Here is a 23,655-nt window from a genome sequence, read left to right on the forward strand (position 1 = left end):
GAGCACAGGGTCAAGACTGAGTTGCGGATGGCCAAGTCTAAGCTGGGGTGGCATGGTGTGCAAAAGAATGATGGATTTAACCCAGATCTCTTGACTGGGGGTGAATGTTTTGATTTGTTCTGCATTCCGTCCATCAATTGTGTGTCATTTGCTTTTTCGCCCTAAGTGTGCCAGGTATTTCCAGACATGGGACCTAGGCTCCCTGTGCCACTGAAATCGAGCTATCCGGGCTGCAGAAGGGTGAAACCCCGAAACCTGTCCTAGGGTGTTTGTTTCCGGTCCAGGGAGGACCTGACTTGGCAGTTTGGGCTGGACTGTTCCCATGGGGCACAGGGTCAAGACTGATTTGCGGATGGCCGGGTCTAAGCTGGGGTGGCATGGTGAGCAAAAGAATGATGGATTTATTTCGGATCTCTTGACTGGGGGTGAATGTTATTCCATCCATCATGTGATCTACAGCACACATGCTTCGAAAGGATAATGTTACTTACCCAGTAAGCATCTGTTCTTGACATGTAGAGCTGTAGATTCATATGCTCCTACCCACCTCCCCGGATACCTGTAGCTGCTGTAGTTCTCTATTTAATTTACATATATATGCATGGACATCTCTATTCTTTACTACTACTCCATTCTCACTCTCTGCAGGCAAACAATTTAACAATGGAGTTGATGCCCATGCTCACTATCACCAATAGGAGAAGTCACCTTCTTCGTGTCTGGAAAGACTTCTTGACTTCTTAAAAAAAAAACAAAGTTCAAACTTACGGACCCGCCTCTAGATGGCGAGCCTTGCACAGCATGTGAATCTACAGCTCTACATGCCAAGAACAGATGCTTACTGGGTAAGGAACATTATCCTTTCTGTACTATGGGTAGACAGAATGAACGGAAAGTACTGGGTCTCTAATCCTATCTGTCGTTTTTTTCAGGACAATATATTAGTAAAAGTAAGGGTTTATAAGGAGCAGAAACAAAATTTCAGTTAATTAATTTTTTTAAATATTTAGGCGATGATGGAAGAGATTGCTGGATTTGAAGATCGCTTAAACAGTCTGAGAGGAAAAGGAGATCATTTGATCAGCCAGTGTGCAGAACATCTTCAAGCAAAATTCAAGCAAAATATTCAAGGACACCTCCAAGGAACAAGAGACAGCTATTCTGCAATCTGCAGCACAGCTCAGAGGGTAAGTAATGCATTTGAGCCTAATTCACAAAGATTTTGGTATGAGATAGTAGGACTTACTCTTGTAGTTCTACTGTCTTGCCTCTGAATTCAACTGGCTTTCTCCTGGAATCCAGGAGTAAGCCAGTCGTACTACAAGAGTGCATCAAGGCAAAATCTTTGTAAATTAGCTCCATGTGTTGACATATGTATTTTAGATCACATTCAGATGGTTTTGTAGGTTTGCAGTTTTGGCAGAATAGCTTAAAACTGAGAAACCTAGATACACCTCTAATTACATAGTAGAATGTCTAATGTTGTTACTATTAAAGTTATACATAAACTTCAGGTTATCCATTCCCTACACAGCTGAACTACTTTGATTTATGGGTATGTGGTTTAATTTACGCTGTTTATGTTTTTCCAATGTGAACGGAAGTGACCAATAAATGGTGGACACAAGGATGGGCAGCTGAATTCATGTACAAAGGAACACATCCACATACCGTAGTGCAAAGAGAGTGTGGAATAAAAAAAAGCAAGATTATTTGCTGGTTCAATAAAGTTTCTTCTCAACCTTGCAAAAAAGAATGAATCAAAAGCTTTCAAAGTTTGATTAATATTCAATAGTTCATACATTGTACTAAATCATGCTGTGCTCTGAATGCAATCCCTTTCTTTTATGATTAACCTTTTGCTATTGAGAACTAGGACCATTAACTGTAAAAGAGAGTCATGATTACATATATAAAGAAAATAACTCCTAGGCAATCAGGATAATTCAAGCAATATACACAAACAATGTAATATAGGGAGAACCAAAGTAGAAGAAGAAAAATATATTAAAACTATTTACTCTTTATTAATTCTTTGTTAAAAGTTCATAAATATAACAAATTGTGTAATTTACACAATCCATGATGCATTCAAATTCATAATAACAACAGATACATAAACAAAAATAAAAAAGTTAAAAAGTGGCAATATCTTTAGACTTTTGATGCGCGTTTTGGCGTACACAACGCCTTCTTCAGGAGTAGCCACACAATTATCTGAAAATAATAAAAAATGTATACTCAATATCTAAATTACAATATTGTCTATAAATCCATAAACAATCAAAGACAACAGCTCATTCATATATTTAACAAACAAAACATGTCATATAATGGTAATCTTCCTTCTACAATAATCATAATTTCTTGTTCCAGTGATCTCCCTGTATATAAAATCACATTTCCATACATCGGTGTGCAATTTAATCTGAGTGCTCATATCAAACTTAAACCTATCACGTAAAGAACCTCATATAGTTCAACAGTAAAGAATTCAGAGTAGAAAAACAGATATTAGAAATGGTGCATGGCTAATGATAAAGCCCACATTGACTTACTTAGAAAATCTGTAGTAGGGACAATTCGTAAGGATGAAGGACTGAACCTAATCTCTTAGTCGATCCAATTTTTAAAGTTCTGCTACAGAAAATTTCACTATCAATAACACATATGATATGGTATTGTTAAAACACCCTGATGTTTGTAATAAACGGTAGTTCTGTAACAATACATCAATCTATTTTGTTTAAAAAAACGGACTTACTCTCAATGTTTGTTGAAACAATAGTTCTTCAAACTGAAGATCTGTGCCCAATCTATGGTTACACATAATAAAAGATCTGTAACAAAACCGTTGTTCATGTTACACATATACTATGGTATATTATATTGTATGGTACGGCTATTCTGAATAATATATAACAACACAATAGTTGCATGTATATCAGATAAAGAAACGTTAAACAACAATCGCTGTAAAATCCCTAGTATATGTACCTGATGCTCCTATGTACGTATGGTATTATAATACGATGACCAGCGACATTAGAGAATAGCAGATGCCTTCCTAAATTCTCATCCAAAATCATTGTCCGAATATTTGAGTTACTGTTTGTACCTCTTTCTCGACTATGGTGAGTTAAGATATGTTATATTGGAATCCTTTCTCTCGGTAGATCATCAAGCACGGACAATTATTTTGGATGAGAATTAAGGAAGGCATTTGCTATTCCCTAATGTTGCTTGTCATCGTATTATAATACCATACGTACATAGGAGCATCAGGTACATATGCTAGGGGTTTTACAGCGATTGTTGATTAACGTTTCTTTATCTGATATATATGCAACTATCGTGTTGTTATATATTAGACAGAATAGCCGTATCATACAATATAATATACCATAGTATATGTGTAACACGAACCACGGTTTTCGTTACAGATCTTTTATTACGTGTAACCATAGATTAGGCACAGATCTTCAGTTTGAAGAACTATCGTTTCACCAAACATTGAGAGTAAGTCCATTTTTTAAAACAAAAATGATTTATGTATTTTTACAGAACTACCATTTATTACAAACATCAGGGTGTTATAACAATACCATATCATATGTGTTATTGATAGGGAGATTTTCTGTTGCAGAACTTTAAAAATTGGATCGAGTCAGAGATTAGGTTCAGTCCTTCATCCTTACGAATTGTCCCTACTACAGATTTTCTAAGTAAGTCAAGGTGGGGTTTATCATTAGCCATGCATCATTTCCAATATCTGTTTTTCTCCTCTAAATTCTTTACTGTTGAACTATACGAGGTTCTTTACGTGATAGGTTTAGGTTTGATATGAGCACTCAGATTGAATTGCACACCGATGTATGGAAATTTGATTTTATATATAGGGAGATCACTAGAACAAGAAATGATGATTATTGTAGAAGGAATATTACCATTATATGACATGTTTTGTTTGTTAAATATATGAATGAGCTGTTGTCTTTGGTTGTTTATGGATTTATAGACAATATTGTAATTTAGATATTGAGTATACATTTTTTAATATTTTCAGATAATTGTGTGGCTACTCCTGAAGAAGGTTTTGTGTATGCCGAAACGTGCGTCGAAAGTTTAAAGATATCACCACTTTTTAACTTTATTCATTCTGATTCTTCTTGATGACAGTTTTGGTTTATGATACCATTCTGTAAGATAATACTATTTTTGTAATGAACCAAATTGTATTGTTTTCTGCAAGAAAACAGAACATACCAAAAACCCAAGCAGTGCACTACCATCACAAGCATGTATCAACATTCCGTGTACAGTCACCCAAGTGTGCCCTGCAACCGATAATAGTCCCATCATTTTCCCCAGATCTTTTTATGCTAATGAGGACATCCATGAGCAGAGTATATTGTTTTCTCCAATTTCACACACCAGTGCTTGCCACGCCGCCACTGAGAGCGGTGTCGACAAGTTCCGTAATCTAGCTATTCCCCTTGTGAGAAACTGCCTTTTTTGACATTGTTAGTCCCTCAGTTTTTGCCTGGAAAATAATGTGGTTTTGTTTGAAAGTGCACAGTGTCCCTGCCAAACCAAGTCCCTTGTGCCAGAGGTCCTTCCCTAAAACTGTACTACGATTGGCACAACTTCAGACCCTGCTGTAAGTCCCTAGTAAATGGTGCCCCTGGTACCTAGGGCATTGGGGCAGAAGAGGGCCCCCTAGGGACCACTCACCAAGACCAAACAGACTGTCACTGCCACCTGAATGCCTAGGTGCAAAGAAAAACGACAAAGTCGGCATGGCACACTGCCTTTGTGCTCTGTCAAGCAGCACTGCCTAAAGTATAGGTAACATAAGAATACAGGGGAAACCCAAGTAACTCAATGACATCTGGGTAATAATACTAAATACAAGACAATGATGCCTAGGGATCAATAATCTCAACAAATAAGGAAAAAGAATACCATTAATTATCTCCTTCCAATGTGTTATTACACTAATGAAATACATCTGTATCTATAATTTCCTTAACCAATGGCAACCAGACAAGAATTTTTCAAATATAATATTAATTATGATATTTATTTTACCTTCTTTTCTTCTGAAAAGTTTGCCGCCACATGCATCAAAGTCCGGTTTTTGCGATTCCTAATTTGCGATTTTTACCGAATCACAAATAAGGAATCGCAAAACGGGATGCATGATTGAAAGTGCATAAAATTTGCGATTCGGTAAAAATCGCATTTTTTACCGAATCGCAAATATTATGCAAATTCTAATTTGCGATTTCGCAATTCCCATTGATTCCTATGGGCCAAAAGGCCCATAGGAATTAATGGGAATTGCGAATTCGCAAATTGGAATTCGCAAAATGTTAATGCATTCCATGGGTTCAGGGGGGGTCCAAAGGACCCCCCCCCCTGCACCCCTGAAATGTATTTTTAAATGGATGTTTCACACACACATGTCCTAAGGACATGTATGTCTGTAACATGACAGTGTTTAAAATGCTAATTTGAGCATTTTAAACCTTTTTCGCAAATTACCATGAGGTTCACCCTCGTGGTAATTTGCCCCCCCTAATTGCGAATTCGCAATTTTAAAATTAATCATGCATTGCTTTTAAGGAATCGCAAATTTGCGATTCCTTAAGAGCAATCGCATTTTTGGAATTCGCTAAAAATAGGGATTTTTCCAAAAATGCTTGATGCATACTAAAAAGGTATTTAGGAATCGCAAACGGCCGATTTTACCGAATCGCACCGTTTGCGATTCCTAAATACCTTGATGCATGTGGCCGATAGTGTTTTTGTCACTACTTTGAAAACACATATATACATACAAACAACATTATTACAAATATACATATATATATACAATATACACATGAAAAACATTATATACATACACTCAGTATATTCAAGTCAAACGAAAAATAACATACATATATTTTTGATGTTTTTTTGAACCTACAAGTATCTTCGTCCTTAATAGATTTCACAAAAGGATGCTTATAAACATATTATAAACAAAAGCATTCTTTATACATAAAGGTCACCAATCATAAAGGAAAGTATAAGAGATATAACCCTAAATCTCTCTTTATTTTCATATACTCCCTATGAGTTTCTTTTAAACGTTCAAACATGTTTTGCTGGTGCCTTTAAAACAAAAAAGTGTCGAGCGTTTCAGCCTATTCAGTTTTCAGACCTCATCAGGACAAGGGCGTTCGTGGTTCCGCCAGTCTTATTTCTTGAGAAACGGCTATCTTGAAGGATTCTTTGTCGGATGTTTCACTTTCCAACATACAGGGCCAATAAAAGTGTGCCTGCCTCGAGTGTGATTCTCCACTCGCGTATGTACCAACTGCGAGCCCTTTCTGTGTGGTAAATTTCCTCTCTTTATAGTGGCCAAATAACAAAGTAGTCGAAAGTTTTGAATTCTCCCGTCTCGGCGTTATCTATCCGCGTTCCAACTAGCCGTCATTGCGCCCTCAGTGGAATACACACTTTTATTGGCCCTGTATGTTGGAAAGTGAAACATCTGACAAAGAATCCTTCAAGATAGCTGTTTCTCAAGAAATAAGACTGGCGGAACCACGAATGCCCATGTCATGATGAGGCCTGAAAATTGAATAGGCTGAAAAGCGTTGACATTTTTTTGTTTTAAAGGCACCAGCAAAAAAATGTTGAACATTTAAAAGAAATTCATAGGGAATATATAAAAATAAAGAGAGATTTAGGGTTATATCTCTTATACTTTCCTTTATGATTGGTGACCTTTATGTATAAGGAATGCTTTTGTTTATAATATGTTTATAAGCATCCTTTTGTGAAATCTATTAAGGGCGAAGATACCTGTAGGTTCAAAAAAACACCAAAAATATATGTATGTTATTTTTTGTTTGACTTGAATATAATGAGTGTATGTATATAATGTTTTTCATGTGTATATTGTATATATATGTATATTTGTAATAATGTTGTGTATATGTATATATGTGTTTTCAAAGTAGTGACAAAAACACTATACTTTTCAGAAGAAAAGAAGGTAAAATAGATATAACAAATAATATTATATTTGAAAAATTCTTGTCTGGTTGCCATTGGTTAAGGAAATTATAGATACAGAATTATTTCATTAGTGTAATAACACATTGGAAAGAGATAATTAATGGTATTCTTTTTCCTTATTTGTTGAGATTATTGATCCCTAGGCATCATTGTCTTGTATTTAAAGAATAGGTAAGTCACCCCTCCAGCAGGCCTTACAAGCCCCGGTGCAGGGTGCACTATATCTCAGGTGTGGGCATTATGTAATGATCTGTAATGCTGGCAGCATAGAATGTTGTGAGATCACTGCTGACCTAGTTTAGAATGTGGCCAGAAAGATATTGAATAGTTGAGAGCTGGGAAGCGTTGGCTCAGCTGGGGTTGCTGTATTCACAATAAACTTAAATCACATGAGAGATCCTCATCTTTACATTGGCGACGAGTTGGTGTTGTGCGGGGGCAGATTGACAGCATCCCCACCCCTGGAAGCATGAAACCACATGAGATATCCTCATCTTTACACATATCTGCATGAGCAGTTATGCCCCTACAATATTTAAGTCTGTTTTTAATATTGTATTGTGTCAGGGAAGCCGTAGAAAGTACTTGGCATGGAAACTCAGCAACTCAAGTTCCGCTGCACCATGATTGATGGCTTCACTGAACCTAGGAGTGTTTGGTATCAAACAACTCCTCTTAATAAACCCACACTGATGCCAGAGTTGGATTTATTAGAACATGCCCCCTGTAATCTTACCATCCCTGATGTGGTCTCTGACTGGCTTTAAGCAGAATGCAAACAACCAAACATGTTTCTAGACCCATGGGGTGACAGCCCTTGCTCTCTGAGGCCAAAAACAATGCCCATCCTGGGGGGAGGTGTAACAAGTCCTCCCCAGGCAGGCACAGTGCTCGAGAGGGACACTTCAAACACTATCCCCCTCCCGAAAGACAGAGGATGAAACTAACCTTCCCCTGGAGAGTCTTCATCTTCTAAGTGGAAGAACCTGGAGAGGCCATCTGCATTGACTTGGAACGTCCCAGGTCTGTGTTCCACTGTAAAGTCCATTCCCTGTAGGGATATGGACCACCTTAACAATTTGGGGTTTTCACCTTTCATTTGTTGTAGCCATCTGAGAGGCCTGTGGTATATCTTAACTAGGAAGTGAGTGCCAAACAGGTACGGCCTCAACTTCTTCAGAGCCCAGACCACAGCAAAGGCTTCCCTCTCTATGGCGCTCCAACGCTGCTCTCTGGGGAGTAGTTTCCTGATTATAAAAGCAATAGGTTTGTCAGGTCCTTCATTATTTGTTTGGGCTAGGATCAATCCTATCTGATGCTCAGAGGCATCTGCCAATGAACTACTGGGAGTAGTCTGGAGTTTTCAGGACTGGGGCAGAGAACATTGCATCATTCAGAGTGTCAAAAGCCTTTTGGCAGCTCACTGTCCAGTTCACTTTCTTGGGCATCTTTTTGGAGGTGAGTTCCTCGGAGGAGGCCAACATGGACCCATAATCCTTCATGGACTTCCTGTAATATCCAGTCAAACCAAGGAATGCCTTGACTTGGGTCTGGGTTGTTGGAGATTCCCAGTCCTGCATTGTCTGGATCTTGGGTTGGAGTAGCTGAACTTGGCCTCCACCTATGAGGTGGCCCAAATATACAACCTTTCCCTGCCCTATCTGGTGATTGCATGCATTGATAGTGAGGCCTGCACTTTTCAGAGCCTGAAGGACCTTCCCAAGGTGGATCAGGTGGTCTTGGGGTCCTGTCAGGTGGAGTTTTGTAGACAGCAATATCATCTAGATAAAATGCACTAAAGAATTCCAATCCAGCCAGGATTTTGTTCACCAACCTCTGGGAGGTGACAGGAGCATTTGTTAATCCAAAGTGTATCTCAGTAAACTGGAAGTGCCAACTTGGAGTGGAGAACACATGTTTTTCTTTTGCTCCAGGGGTCAGACCTATCTGCGAGTACCCAGATGTGAGACCAAAGGTATTCAGATGCTTGGCTGCCCCTAACCTGTCAATCAAATCATCTTCTCAAGGAATTGGATGTTCATCAGTTTTCGACACAACATTGAGGTCCCTATAATCCACACAAAACCTTCTTTATTTCCACCCTTGGAGTGAGGTTTTGGGACTAATACAACTAGGCTGACCCAGGGGCTCTCTGAGGGTTTAATGACACCCAGTTTCAGCACCTTGCTTACTTCAGCTTGGATGCTCTCTATGACATGATCATATTACCTGTAAATTTTGTTTTTAGAGTGACAGCATCATAGGTACACCAGCTAGTCTGACCACGGGTCAGAGAGAAGAGCTTAGCCTACTGATTTAGGACTTGCTGGCAATCAGCCTGCTTTTGGTCAATGAGGGTGTCTGACAAGACCACTCCATCAACAGATCCATTTTTGGGATTGCTGGAGAGGTGACCAAATAGGTGACATCCCCTTTTCTTTCAAGGACTTGTCCTGGAGGGCCCTAGGTGCCACATGCTCTAATACCCATACCATTTGCGCTAGTTGGAACTCAAACATGGAAGCCATTTGGTCATACCAGTGCTTCTGGGGCTCCTGGCTGGCTGGAAAGTTTTGGCTTGCATTTTGTATGTCTCAGCCATCCTGGACGAAAGCCAAGCACATAATCCTCTAAGTCTCTCAGAGGTTTTTCCCATCCTTCCTTGTGGACCCCTAACAGGATGCCCAAACAGAAGTTCAAAGGGGTACAACCCACTCCCTGTCTATGGTAGTTCCCTGTAGGAAAACAACAGGCATGGGAGTAAGAAATCCCATCTTGTTCTGAGTTTTTCAGGGAGTCCACCAATGATGCCTTTCAATGTATAGGTATATCCTTTAACTAGGCCATTGTTTTGTGAGTGGTATGGAGTCTTGGGCTTGTAACTCACTCCATACACCTCCCACATGTGTTTTAAGAATGCCGACATGAAGTTTGTACCCCTGCCTGATACTAACTCCTTAGGGAAACCAACCCTAGTAAAGATACCAAGGAGGCTTTGCCACTGCAGGGGCAGTGGTCGACCTAAGAGGAATAGCTTGAGGATACCTGGTGGCATGATCCACTACCACCAGAATATATCCATTCCCTGGGGCTGTTTTAGGGTTTAGGGGGCCAACAATGTCAACGTCTACCCTTTCAAAGGGTACCCCAACCACTGGAAGTGGAATTATGGGGGCCTTCAGGTGGACTAACCACTGGTTTGGCAGGAGACACAGGACTGACTAAAGTACTTCTACCTTCTGGAGTATCCCTGGCAGTATAAGTGATTGACGAATCTACTCCATGTTTAACCTGATCAGGGTGTGCAGCTTAAGGCATAACGTAGGCCAAAGTGAGAAGGAACTCTCTAAACATCTGAGGTACTACCACTCTCCTGGTTGTAACAAGTTTTGGGTCTCCAGACTCAGTTTAAAGAAGCCCGTCCTCCCAATTCACCCTGTGGATTCCACTGATATCTCCCTTTTCCTTTGCAGCAGCTTGCTACCTCAGGCTTCCAATAGTGGGACAGGTTTGTTGTCCCTGGCAAAGATCCTCCCTAGAGGCTCCCCCTGGGCCCAATAGCTCCCCTGTGTAAGGCCCAAGGTCTTCAGGCTTAGTTCCCTCTTGGGCTAACAGTTCCTCTTCCTGTGAAGAGGGGTTATGACCTGAAATCTGTTTAGAGACCCAGTCTTCTTGCCTTTACTCTTGGAGGGTTGGTCCACACTTTCAGGATCCATCACCTCTTGCTCAATCTGAGCTCGGCTCTGGCTTGTACACAGACCAAGACTGGGATCCCTAGCTTTCCTTCGTTCCTCCATTCGACGTCAGCCCAAAGGGAAGTCTCTAGATAATTTCCATAGAGACAGTCTACTGGGATGGATGAGGACACAGTCACTTCCTTCTGACAAACTACTCCCCCCCCCTCCCCCAGTCAAAAGGTACCATAGCTATGGGATGTATCTTTCTTTGTGACATTGTCAGCATTGGTGTCGGGATAGGTCCTTCCAATCATGTACTGTTTTAAGTGAATTAGTTGCTCTGCCACAATGGTGACACTAGAACCAATATCCCTCAGGGCCTCCACTCTGGTCCAATTAATCAAGGGGTGCTGCCTTTATTTTAGCATATAAGTGAGCCAGGCAGCACAGGATAAGTCTACCCCTCCCTCGAAGGCTAGAGTTGCTTTAGTGGGGGTCACTGACATGGTCAGGTCACACCTGAGATCCCATCTGGCCATTAGCAACTGCATGTACTGCAGGTTGGCTGGAGGCATTTCTCTTGTTTTAACAGCTAGAGTTTCAAGTACAGTGCCCAGTAATCTAACAGTCATGGCACAAAGCCTTCTTATGATCCCTGTTCCTTCCCTGTTGCTCACACTTTGGCTGTGAAGAGTCACTGGGCCCAACCACCTGAGCAGATTTTTTGGGGGCATGTTAAACCTGGCATCCTTGGCGTGGTTTCTCCTGACTTTTTGCCTCTATCTCCTATATTTTTGACACTGTGCTGGAATTCGTTTTTGTTGGTTTAGGTGCTTTGGGCACTTTGCCACTGCTGATCAGTGCCAAAGTGCAAGTGCTCCCTGGTTGAATTGTTATTGTGATTGGTTATCCATGATTGGCATATTTGTTTTACCAGTAGGTCCCTAGTAAAGTGCACTGAGTGTGCCAGGGCTGGTGATTCAAATGCTTCTAGTGGGCCTGCAGCACTGATTGTGCCACACGCCTTCGTAGCCCTCAAATGGTGTCTCAGGCCTGCCACTGCAGTGCCTGTGCACAGTTTGTTAACTGCCATGTTTTCCTGGCCAGTGTACACACTTGCCAGGCCTGACCCTTCCCTTTTCCTACACATTGGACACACCTATGGTAGACCCAAGGTACCCTTCCTGGGCAGGGTGCAGTGTATGTGAAAGGTAGGACATGTTCTATTGTGGGTAACATGTCCTGATAGTTAAATACTGCCAATTTCGTTTTACAGTTTTGAAAGGCTATCTTGCCCATAGGATAACTTGGGGAATGCCGTGTAACATGTTTACCTGCATATCTTCCAATAGCAGCAAGATAGACATATGGAATCTGGTATCCCTGAACTCAGAATTTAATAACACATCTTTTAAGGAAGATGTTTTTTACATTCTAAGTTTGGAAATAGCACTTTTATAAAGTGGCTATTTTCTTGTTCAGCCTTTCTGTGTGCCTCTGCCTGTTTGTGGATTGAATGTCTGGTTTGTGAGTGACAGGGGCTGGGGTGGCTCCAGTAGGCTGGGTGAGTCAGCATTAGGCTAAATAGACCTATCTGCATGTAGAGTGGTGGGAGGAGTAGCACCAGGGTCCTAATAGGGCTATGCCTGCCTTCCACAATGCTGGCTCCGCCTCCTACGGTGTGTCTGATGGCCCTGGCCCACACTCACAAAGGAAGAAGATATGCACTGGCAGAGTGCACCCAGAACTGGTTTGGACTGGGTCCAGGACCCCTCACACATGAAGAACAAAGACTTTTGGGGTATGAAAGAAGAGCTAAAACTTTGTGATCAAGAAGGAATCCCTGCCAAAGAAGAACAGCCAGGAGGACTGAGGAAAAGTGCTGCCATTGCTGAGTGTCTGGAAGCTGACCTGCAGTTGCTGTTATTACTGAGGAGGAGGACCTAGGGACTCTCTGCTGTGTGCTGTGTCCCCCTTGCTTGAAGAGGAGCTGTGCTGTGTGCTTTGTCCCCTCTGAAGTCTACCTGTCTCCAAGGGCCTGAGAAGAGCTGGCCTCCTGTTGTAAACTCGGGGACACATAAAGTTTACAGAAGCATCTATTTTTCTAGTGCTGAGTGCGTGTCTCTGCGCACTGACTGTGGCCTCCTGAACTTTGCCCTGCCTGCCCGTGTGTTTTAGACTCGGTGTGCTTATTGGCACACAGCGGGTGCTCTGTGTGAGGTCTGCTGTGCCTCCAGCGTGAATACTCTGAAGGACCGTCTCAGACCTTGAAAGGGGCCAAAATCACCTCCGCCGGCCCGTGATCGAAAGTGAAGTACTGAGGCCGGCATTGTATCACCATCGGCCCCTGATCCCCGAGATTACTGTGTGGTCTGTGCTTAATCACCGCCACCTACTCGAGCTGCCTGCCCGGGGCCGGGTACGTGAACAAAAAGGAGCCACAGACTGAAGCCGGAGGGTTGCCTAGCAACCGGGACTCCCACCACCAATACGCAGAGTGGAGGAAGGAAGTCCCGGCTCGGCTAGCACCGCGCTGCAAGAGGCCTGTCTCCGCTGAAGCTGTATCACCGGTGGAGAAGAGCTCCCGTTGGAGGCCCGCTGAAAAGGAGGGGACACTGCAAGAGCAGCCCCATGTAAACGCTCCCAGCCGCGCTGTGTCTGTGCGAGGTAGGGAGCGGGTGGAGCGTCCTTTTGATTTATAGTGCTACTGGGAAGCAATTTCAGGGCAAGCGTCCTTTTGGTGATTACAAGTCGCGGGGGCAACGTTTCAGGACAAGCGTTCTTGTGGTGATTGAAAGTACAGCGGGGGCAGTATTATGGACCACGTCCTTCTTGGTTTCATCAAATACAGCGGGGGCATTTATTGGATAAAGGCACTATTTTTGGAAGTGGCTTTAAACCCTCTAGAAACCAGGGTTTCACAGCCAGACGGAGCTTACAAGTGCCCCTAAGTTTACAAATAAGTTCTGTTTATAAAGGAACATTGCCAAAGTGAACTTTTTCCACAAAAGAACATTTCTAAGGAGAAATTAATTGTGTATGTGATTTTTATGTTGTTTTGATCTCCTTAATCTATATAAAGATAACTTTATTTTTATAAGCAACATGTGTAGTGTCCATTTGTGGTGTTTCACTATATTACTGTGAGTGTTGGTACAAATAATTTACACATTGCCTTGGGGATAAACTTGTCTGCTCGTGCCAAGCTACCAAGGGGGTGAGCAGAGGTTATCAACATAGTGTTTCCCCCTTACCCTGACTAGAAGTAAGGGTCCCTATTTGGACAAAGGTACTTACCTCTGTCAACTAGAGACCCCCCAGATCTAACAGGGCCCGAAGAAGACTTTGCTTTTAAGGTTACCCTCTTTCCTTTGGTGGGAGGGAGGGGGGATTGGCCTCTTTCTTTTGGTCTCCGCCACCAGTGGTAGTCTTATTTACCCTAGTCTTGACCCAGTGGTCTACCTTCTTCCCCAACTCTTGAGGAGAAAGTGGACTTTTGTCTACCAAGAATGTATGTACTTTCTCTTGGTGACAATTAATAAAAAGATGTGCCTTCATTATGGAATTATAAGGCCCTTCAAAGTCCTGTACAATTAGGGTACCCTTCATCAGGTCATTGGATTCAGCCTCTTTCTCAGTGAGTGTCAGGATTCTCTCCCCGCACTTTTCTGAGACCATTTCCTACAGGATAGCACTCCACAGCCTACTGTGAATCTGCCTGTTAAGACAGGCCTTCTCAAAAGCAATAAACCACTTGGTGATATCATATCTTCAAAGAATCTCGGGACCTCAGAGCTCTCCTGAGGCGGAAGCCGGGATATAGATTAGAGCATTACCAGCGCTTTGCCTGAAATTTATCACTTGTGTTTTTAAATATTACTTTGCGCCGCCAAGCTTTTCAATTTTAACAAAATCACTGCCCACTGATAAGCGCATCAATTTCACTGCTAAAATAGCCAGAATCGCCCCATACTCAGCCGATTGAGGTGCTGAGTGAGAGGCGGCATTTCAGCGGCCATATTGGGCGTACACACAGCCCCAGCGCTCTAGCACTCGAGGCTCCTGTATAAAAGCAGAGAAATACTTCTGCTCGCGAGACCTCATAGCTCTCCTGAGGCGGAAGCCGGGAGACAGATTAGAGCATTACCAGCGCTTTGCCTGAAATTTATCACTTGTGTTTTTAAATATTACTTTGCGCCGCCAAGCTTTTCAATTTTAACAAAATCACTGCCCACTGATAAGCGCATCAATTTCACTGCTAAAATAGCCAGAATCGCCCCATACTCAGCCGATTGAGGTGCTGAGTGAGAGGCGGCATTTCAGCGGCCATATTGGGCGTACACACAGCCCCAGCGCTCTAGCACTCGAGGCTCCTGTATAAAAGCGGAGAAATACTTCTGCTCGCGAGACCTCATAGCTCTCCTGAGGCAGAAGCCGGGAGATAGATTAGAGCATTACCAGCGCTTTGCCTGAAATTTATCACTTGTGCTTTTAAATATTACTTTGCGCCGCCAAGCTTTTCAATTTTAACAAAATCACTGCCCACTGATAAGCGCATCAATTTCACTGCTAAAATAGCCAGAATCGCCCCATACTCAGCCGATTGAGGTGCTGAGTGAGAGGCGGCATTTCAGCGGCCATATTGGGCGTACACACAGCCCCAGCGCTCTAGCACTCGAGGCTCCAGTATAAAAGCGGAGAAATACTTCTGCTCGCGAGACCTCATAGCTCTCCTGAGGCGGAAGCCGGGAGATAGATTAGAGCATTACCAGCGCTTTGCCTGAAATTTATCACTTGTGTTTTTAAATATTACTTTGCGCCGCCAAGCTTTTCAATTTTAACAAAATCACTGCCCACTGATAAGCGCATCAATTTCACTGCTAAAATAGCCAGAATCGCCCCATACTCAGCCGATTGAGGTGCTGAGTGAGAGGCGGCATTTCAGCGGCCATATTGGGCGTACACACAGCCCCAGCGCTCTAGCACTCGAGGCTCCTGTATAAAAGCGGAGAAATACTTCTGCTCGCGAGACCTCATAGCTCTCCTGAGGCGGAAGCCGGGAGATAGATTAGAGCATTACCAGCGCTTTGCCTGAAATTTATCACTTGTGCTTTTAAATATTACTTTGCGCCGCCAAGCTTTTCAATTTTAACAAAATCACTGCCCACTGATAAGCGCATCAATTTCACTGCTAAAATAGCCAGAATCGCCCCATACTCAGCCGATTGAGGTGCTGAGTGAGAGGCGGCATTTCAGCGGCCATATTGGGCGTACACACAGCCCCAGCGCTCTAGCACTCGAGGCTCCTGTATAAAAGCAGAGAAATACTTCTGCTCGCGAGACCTCATAGCTCTCCTGAGGCGGAAGCCGGGAGATAGATTAGAGCATTACCAGCGCTTTGCCTGAAATTTATCACTTGTGTTTTTAAATATTACTTTGCGCCGCCAAGCTTTTCAATTTTAACAAAATCACTGCCCACTGATAAGGGCATTAATTTCACTGCTAAAATAGCCAGAATCGCCCCATACTCAGCGATTGAGGTGCTGAGTGAGAGGCGGCATTTCAGCGGCCATATTGGGCGTACACACAGCCCCAGCGCTCTAGCACTCGAGGCTCCTGTATAAAAGCAGAGAAATACTTCTGCTCGCGAGACCTCGTAGCTCTCCTGAGGCGGAAGCCGGGAGATAGATTACAGCATTACCAGCGCTTTGCCTGAAATTTATCACTTGTGTTTTTAAATATTACTTTGCGCCGCCAAGCGTTTCAATTTTAACAAAATCACTGCCCACTGATAAGCGCATTAATTTCACTGCTAAAATAGCCAGAATCGCCCCATACTCAGCCGATTGAGGTGCTGAGTGAGAGGCGGCATTTCAGCGGCCATATTGGGCGTACACACAGCCCGAGCGCTCTAGCACTCGAGCTCCTGTATAAAAGCGTACGGTGACTCCTCCGCGCAGCGGACGCGATCAGCGGGCGCGCCGGAAGCGCGCCGAAGTTGAGCCTAAGTCCAGCCCGTCTGCGCCCGTCCGCGCCAAGGACGGGCTGGGGGCTGTTCTATTTGCCCCTCCTGATCAAAAAATGCACCCAGGTCAGATATCCAGAAAAAACTTACTGTCTTTGAACCCTAGTTACATGCAATGTCATCATGCTATAGAAGTAGATAAGTGGCTAGGACCTATTACCTGTATTGTATGTAAACAAAATTTACAACCCTATTCAAAGCATATTCCGAAAATCACATACAAGACTATCAATGGAGGACTAATTAATGCACGCTCTATGTGTAAGAATGCATTACACATACATGATTTAATCTCAGAAAGTAATCTGGACTGTCTCATGGTCACTGAAACGTGGCTAAGACACTGGTCCAATCCAGACATCATATGTGCACTACCACCCGGCTACACAATACAGAGACTTGATAGACCTTTACAAAGAGGAGGGGGGATTGCCATTATACACCGAGAGAGCCTTACATGTAGCATCTCGGAACTACCCGACATCAAAGGAGCCGAATGTCTAGCCTTTAACTTACAGGCCCATGACTCCTTCACGTTCTCGGGAGCATTAATATATCGCCCACCAGGTCAAGTGAGTCACTTCCTGGAAAGTATGGGTGAAGTGCTCACTAGTTTGACGCTTAAGGCCGCCAATTTCACTTTACTGGGAGATTTAAATCTTCATCTTGACAGCACTAGTGATCCAAATGTACTGTGTTTCAAAGACATTATGCATGTGTTGGGGCTTACAATTCTTATGACTGACCCCACACACATAGCGGGCCACGTATTAGACTGTGTCTGCTCCAATCTTAACACGATTAAAGTCTCCACTCCCCTGCCCCAAACCTGGACCGACCATAAATTTATCGCATTTCACCTCAAAACGGAAGAAATTAAGACTGCAAAATCAGACATAATTAGAAATGAGAAACCAACTCCATGCTGGACTAAAATTATTGAGCACCCAGATTTACTTAACTGGGTTAAAGAGAACAAACCATCGATAATTGCAAATGCTGCTATTGACAACCTTAGCTATGAAAGATGGATGAGATCCATAGGGGAGAAATTGACTTCTGGAGGAGCCAAAAAATCTAAATTCAAACAAGGGAAAACCTCAGCCCCTTGGTTTACTAATGAATTAAAAGATACATTACAAACAGTTCGTAGACTTGAACGTAAATGGCGTAAGCACTATAACAACGAAGACCAGGATAATTTTAAAACAGCAAGACGGAATTACCATGCACTAATCAAACGCACCAAAATAAATTACTTTACAAATAGGATAGAAGCCTCACAGAACAATCAAAAGGAAATTTTTTGTATTGTTAAAAGTTTTCGAAACCCAAAATTTCTATCTAGGAAATACCACCGTCACAGACTTTTTGCAATGAGATTGCAAATTACTTTGAACAAAAAATTGTTAACATTACGAAAAAATTTCCAGCCATCCCTTTAAATGATGAAAACATCGTACAAGAGAATAATCCTGGGACAACCAGATGGAACACCTTCGCCATGATCGATCTGGCAGACACCTTACAAACCATGTCAAAAATTAAATCTGGTTCGCCACTCGACCCCTGTCCCCCCTCACTGGTTCATGCAATCAAAGATGAGGTGAATCCCATGATCAATGCTATTGTCAACGCATCACTCCAATCTGGAGAAGTCCCCAGTACATGAAAGACTGCGATAGTAAAACCATTGCAAAAAAAGACCCTACATGATCCCTCTGTTCTAACTAATTTGCGACCTATTTCTCAACTCCCCGCTCTATGTAAATGTGCTGAAACCCTGGTTAATAAACAGCTTTCAACATTCTTGGGAGTAAACAACATCCTACACCCAAATCAGGCAGGTTTCAGAGCAAACCACTCTACAGAATCAGCACTACTATCAACAACAGAAACCATAAGAGCTGCACTAGATCAAGGGAGGAAGGCAGTTCTAATCCTCCTTGATCTATCTGCAGCTTCGACACGGTGTCCCATGCCATTTTATTACATCGCCTGGTTGAGGCTGGCATAGGGGCCACCGTGTTGAACTGGTTCAAAAACTTTCTGTTACATAGAAAACAGATAATCATGTTAGGACAGTTCCACTCGGAGGAGAAGGAGATTGGCTCAGGGGTGCCTCAGGGCTCTAGTTTGAGCCCCACTCTATTCAATCTTTATATGGCACCCCTGATCAACGAAATTGCTTCCTATAATGTGAGCACTGTTGCATACGCAGACGACACTCAATTGGTCCTGGTTCTGGATGATGATACAGATAAGGCCGAACAGGTTCTGAAAGAGTGTCTGACTGCGACTTTTAATTGGATGCATGATAACCACCTTAAATGCAACTCTGCTAAAACAGAGATCCTACCATTTGGGAAAAACAATCTCTTCTCTCCACATACTTGCTGGCCATCTGATGCAGAAGCTCCCCCAAACACCATCAGTGCAACTCGAAACTTGGGCATAAAATTCGATGACATGCTTTCCTTTAAGCAACAATCTAAAGAAGTAGCTGCCGTCTGTTTGAACATCATAAAAGGCCTACGCAAATTCTTTGATTACCTGCCTTTGTCTGCCCGCCGCACAGTAGCAATTGCTTTAATCACATCAAGAATTGACTACTGTAATAGTCTGTATGCAGGGGTGACAAAATCTACCCTGCATAAATTACAGATGGTTCAGAACGCAGCAGCTCGGCTGGTCCTGAGGTGGCCCAGAAAATCTTCAGTGTCAGCCGCCTTAGACATGCTGCACTGGCTTCCCATCCAGAAACGTATATTATTCAAAATCCTCGTGATCACATTCAGATGTTTTCACAAGTGTGGCCCAAAATATCTGTCCAACAAATTTCACAGATACCACCCCATTAGAGAACTCAGGTCAGCCACGGCCAATTTGATGACTGTCCCCAAGTTTAGACTTGCCACCAAGGGCGGAAAATCATTGGCAGTTCTAGGAGCCAAAGCCTGGAACACACACCCTGCTCACCTTCGCTTAATCACATCAGAACAGATCTTCAAAAAAGCCCTAAGAACTTGGATTTATGGACTGGCCGAATCAAAATGCAAAACTCTTGTTTAAACTATATACAACACCTATATTTCAGCGAAAACATCTGATAATCTACTAGCAATGAAGTCGCAGCGCCAGGATGCTCCCTGGAGTGACAGTGCGCTATATAAAAACCCCAAAACATCAAACATCAAACAATCCCTTTGGGGATTTTAGGGTCAAAAGACTCTACTTGCTCCCTGTTTATTATTTTGTTGCCACCAGAGATTGTTCCTAAGCCCATCTCTGCTCTTTCTTTTTCTACTGCAGTAGTTTACCCTCTAAGGCTATCCTCTTCACCAGTTTCTGAAGATTTGCATCTTCAGTATGTACCTCTTCTAGGACACTGCTGGGGGTCACTTCCAGTGGTGTTGCTATCTGAGTGGGTAGTGATGGACCGCTCAATCTCCTCCTCTTGAGACCCATCATCCCCTTCACAAATGGGGGAAGTTTTACTTGCCAGGGCTTTGTCATTCTCCGGCTGCAACTACTGCAGATGAGCCTTGTGGGTTTAGGATCCATGGAACGTCTCAATGCTTTGCACACTCCTTTGAGTTGTGGAACTTTCCGGTGTGCATAGGGGGCCAGGTTGAGCTCCTGGGAGGTCCCTGGGGTCTCAGACATGGTGTTTAAACTAGCTCGGAACTTATCAGGAACTTACAAAAAAATGTTATGGACTGCTAAAGACCTAAATACTTTACAGGGTTTTAATTGCTAAACAATGGGGTACTTAACCAACGCCCCAACACTAGTTTAAAGAACATTTGGACCAATCCGAAAATTGGAAAAACATTTAAGCTAAAGTCAATTTTGTATTTCCTCTTGTGAAATCTCTTATCAATCAAGTAGTACAACAAATGTTGAGTCTTGTACCCAACCGCTACACCATCAATGTAGGAAGGTGGCTCTTTCATGTGATATACCAATAATTGATCATATCGTGTAAGGAGTTAAGAGATTCCCTCAGAAGAGTACAGGGCTTCTATGCAAGCCCAAGTGCTGTATTTGTGGTAGTGTGGGTGAGCAGCTTTAAGCTTAACACAGAGGAGTTTAAGACATTTGTTATACAAACAGTGATTATTAAATGGCACATGACTCAAAAAGGAGATCCACACCAATTCTAGAAAACTAAGCTTCTTTCTAGATTGATTTTAAGACCAGTCTCTGAGGTTACCATAAGCACGGGGTGCACAAGGCAGCATCGATTTTACACCCTCAGCGACACTGGGGTGGCCGAGTGCAGAGTGCCTACACAGCATCGGGCGCCTAATGCAAATCAGTAGGGGAGATCGATTTTGGAAAAAGGGTGCAGGTTCTGGCCAGGAGGCCGGATGAAGATACCCAACAGTTGCCCACGTAAACAGTGATGCTTGGGGACATAGGGACACCATTGGTTGAGCTCCCAAGGCCCAGGGGCTTCGGTGCAGGGGTGCCCCTAGACATGGAAAAGGCTTACCGGAGCAGGTCGCAGTTAGGGGTTTCGTACTGCAGAGGCTGCAGGCATCAACGTGAAGTCCGGCAGTTGTCAGCCCACGATGGATGCTTGTTCAGAATCGCAGGTTCGAAGGTTGCCCAGAGATTCTGAGCAAAAGTCTATTGTGAGTCCATACTGGCACCTATGTTTGGGAGTGTTCGCCCCCGCACCAGAGGAGGCCAATAAGATATCTGTGTGCAAGAGCCTCCTCCTGTGAGACCCCATATGTTTGACCCGCACCTCCGAGGATGAACTCCTGTAGCCTGGTGCCCTCCTTGGCGCGGCGGGTCCCAGGATGGGGGGAAGTTTCGTGCAGGGTTTGCTACTCCGTCACTCACTACCATGCCATATAGGACTTTAAGCCAAGCCGGGAAAAGGAGCATGTACATAATGTTCAAATACCTCAGTTTCTGTTTTACAGCTTCAAATGATTTCCGGTGCCACCAAGGGTGGTACTATTTTTTATTGCACAGTATAAAGTTTAATTTTCCTAACACTACTTGAGAAAAAGGTTTAACTTAATTTGTGTTTCGAATATGTTGTGCCTTTTTGCTTTTTATATCCAAATTTGTTACACAGTGTGGGAGGAAGTCACAAAACTATAATTAAATTAACTAATTAGCAGGCGAAATACAAATATGCCCTTTGATAGTAACTGCATTATGAAAGTGAGAACTTTTATTTAAAATTTTCAAAGGTACATTGTAGAGGATTTTGTTCATTGTACAACACTTGCACAAAAGTATAGATGCTGTTTCTGCCACCCACAACAAATTCTGCGTATTTGCTTTTCAGTTCAGCTTTCTTTACCTTTCTTCTAGGTTTATCAGAGTTTGGAACATGAACTTCAGAAGCATGTCAGTCATCAAGACACTCTTCAGCAGTGTCGTGCATGGCTGTCCTCTATTCAGCCCCAACTAATTCCAACCACTCGGCCACCATTTAGCCTTGCAGAGGCCACTAAACAGGTATATTGGTAGACAAACATTATATATGTTGTAACTCTTATCATGTTACTGAGAGCATACTTTGTTACGAACTGCTCTTCATTAATTTGGTTAGTGTTGAACAAAAGAAAAGAATATGCATGTCTATTTTATTGAAGGGAAAACAATCATTGAGAGATGTCTTTGCACATCCTGTACGGTGTCAAAGCTTTCTATCAGATAATTTGTATGTTAAAATTTCACTTTTTAAAAATTGAGTTTAATACCACAAAGAATTTTAATTTCATAACAGGAGATATTTAAATTGTCTACTACTTTCCTTTGTGCTATTTATTTACTGATTGCGCATTGTGAAAACCAGACTTCACAATTATGTTGTAGCATTCAAGTTAAAATCTATGTTTTTGTATTCTACGGAAGTCAGTAGACAGTCAAATATGAATCCGTTGATGCACAGTATTTGTAGAAAAATGATTACGTTTTGCAGAAGATGACAGTTTGTATCACCTGTTTTCCAATTGTCGGTTGATTATATTGTAAATTGTTTCCACTTTTTGTGCTATGTCTTGCAGAGTTAGAATTGTGCAAGTACTAGGAAAAGGATAGCAGACATGCACATAAATAGTGTGTTCCGTGTCCTTCAACATGAAAAAACATCTGAAGCATGCAAGGGAGACTAGATAAGTGGGCAGAAATATTGTACCCCTTTCACAAGGGTAGAATTTCATCACCGCAATTGCTAACAGAAACTACACAGTTCTACATTATCATTTCCACTTTTTCTACCGCAGGTGTCGCACAACCTCTTTGGGGAGGAAACCTCTTCTGCTGTAGTGAAGACATGTTAGGCCCTGATTATAAGCTCATGACTAAACTAGCCTTTTCACAGTTTTCCATTTTATATTCCAGCAATCAAACCTGCTTAAATTTATCAGGAAAAAAGCCTGGAACAAAAGGAAAATGATGTGTTATTTGTTGTGTTAAATATCAGCACTTCATGGTATGCATCATTTTCAAGTAAAGTACTCAAAATAAAAGGTATTTACTACACCCTGTAAATATCTCACCATAGGGTTTTGGAATTTACCGGGTGTGGTAAATAATCTACCCACTCTGCACAACTTTCCTCAGCGAAGGAATGGAGTGAAATTCCACCAACTAAATTCTGAATCAGCCCAACGGTATCATTTAATGAATGTAAATAGTAAAGATTAATACTCTATTTACAAGGAGCGATCTGATTTATAGCCAGTGTTAATGTTAATTTGACATTGTAATAGTTTGACAGTTCATAATAGAATAAGATATAGGTATAAACATAATCTTCCCTTTCTTTAAACCAAAATGCAATTGTTTTTTAATAGGAAGTTAATAATCCAGACTATGTCAGTGGTCATGTACAGCTTTTAGACACAG

At 42.4% G+C, this 23,655-nt stretch overlaps 1 protein-coding gene across 1 annotated transcript in view; it reads left to right on the forward strand.

Annotated features, from left to right (window-relative positions):
* Positions 1–23,655, forward strand: part of SYNE1 (spectrin repeat containing nuclear envelope protein 1) — a 2,319,318-nt gene that overhangs the window by 1,313,012 nt on the left and 982,651 nt on the right. Inside the window, exons 73-74 of the mRNA XM_086926873.1 lie at positions 1,011–1,187; positions 22,114–22,260. Of these exons, the coding sequence (XP_086782999.1) occupies positions 1,011–1,187; positions 22,114–22,260 (324 nt within the window). The remainder of the gene's footprint in view (positions 1–1,010; positions 1,188–22,113; positions 22,261–23,655) is intronic.

This window comes from Lissotriton vulgaris, chromosome 6 (assembly GCF_964263255.1).
Source record: "Lissotriton vulgaris chromosome 6, aLisVul1.2, whole genome shotgun sequence".
Lineage (NCBI taxonomy): Eukaryota > Metazoa > Chordata > Amphibia > Caudata > Salamandridae > Lissotriton > Lissotriton vulgaris.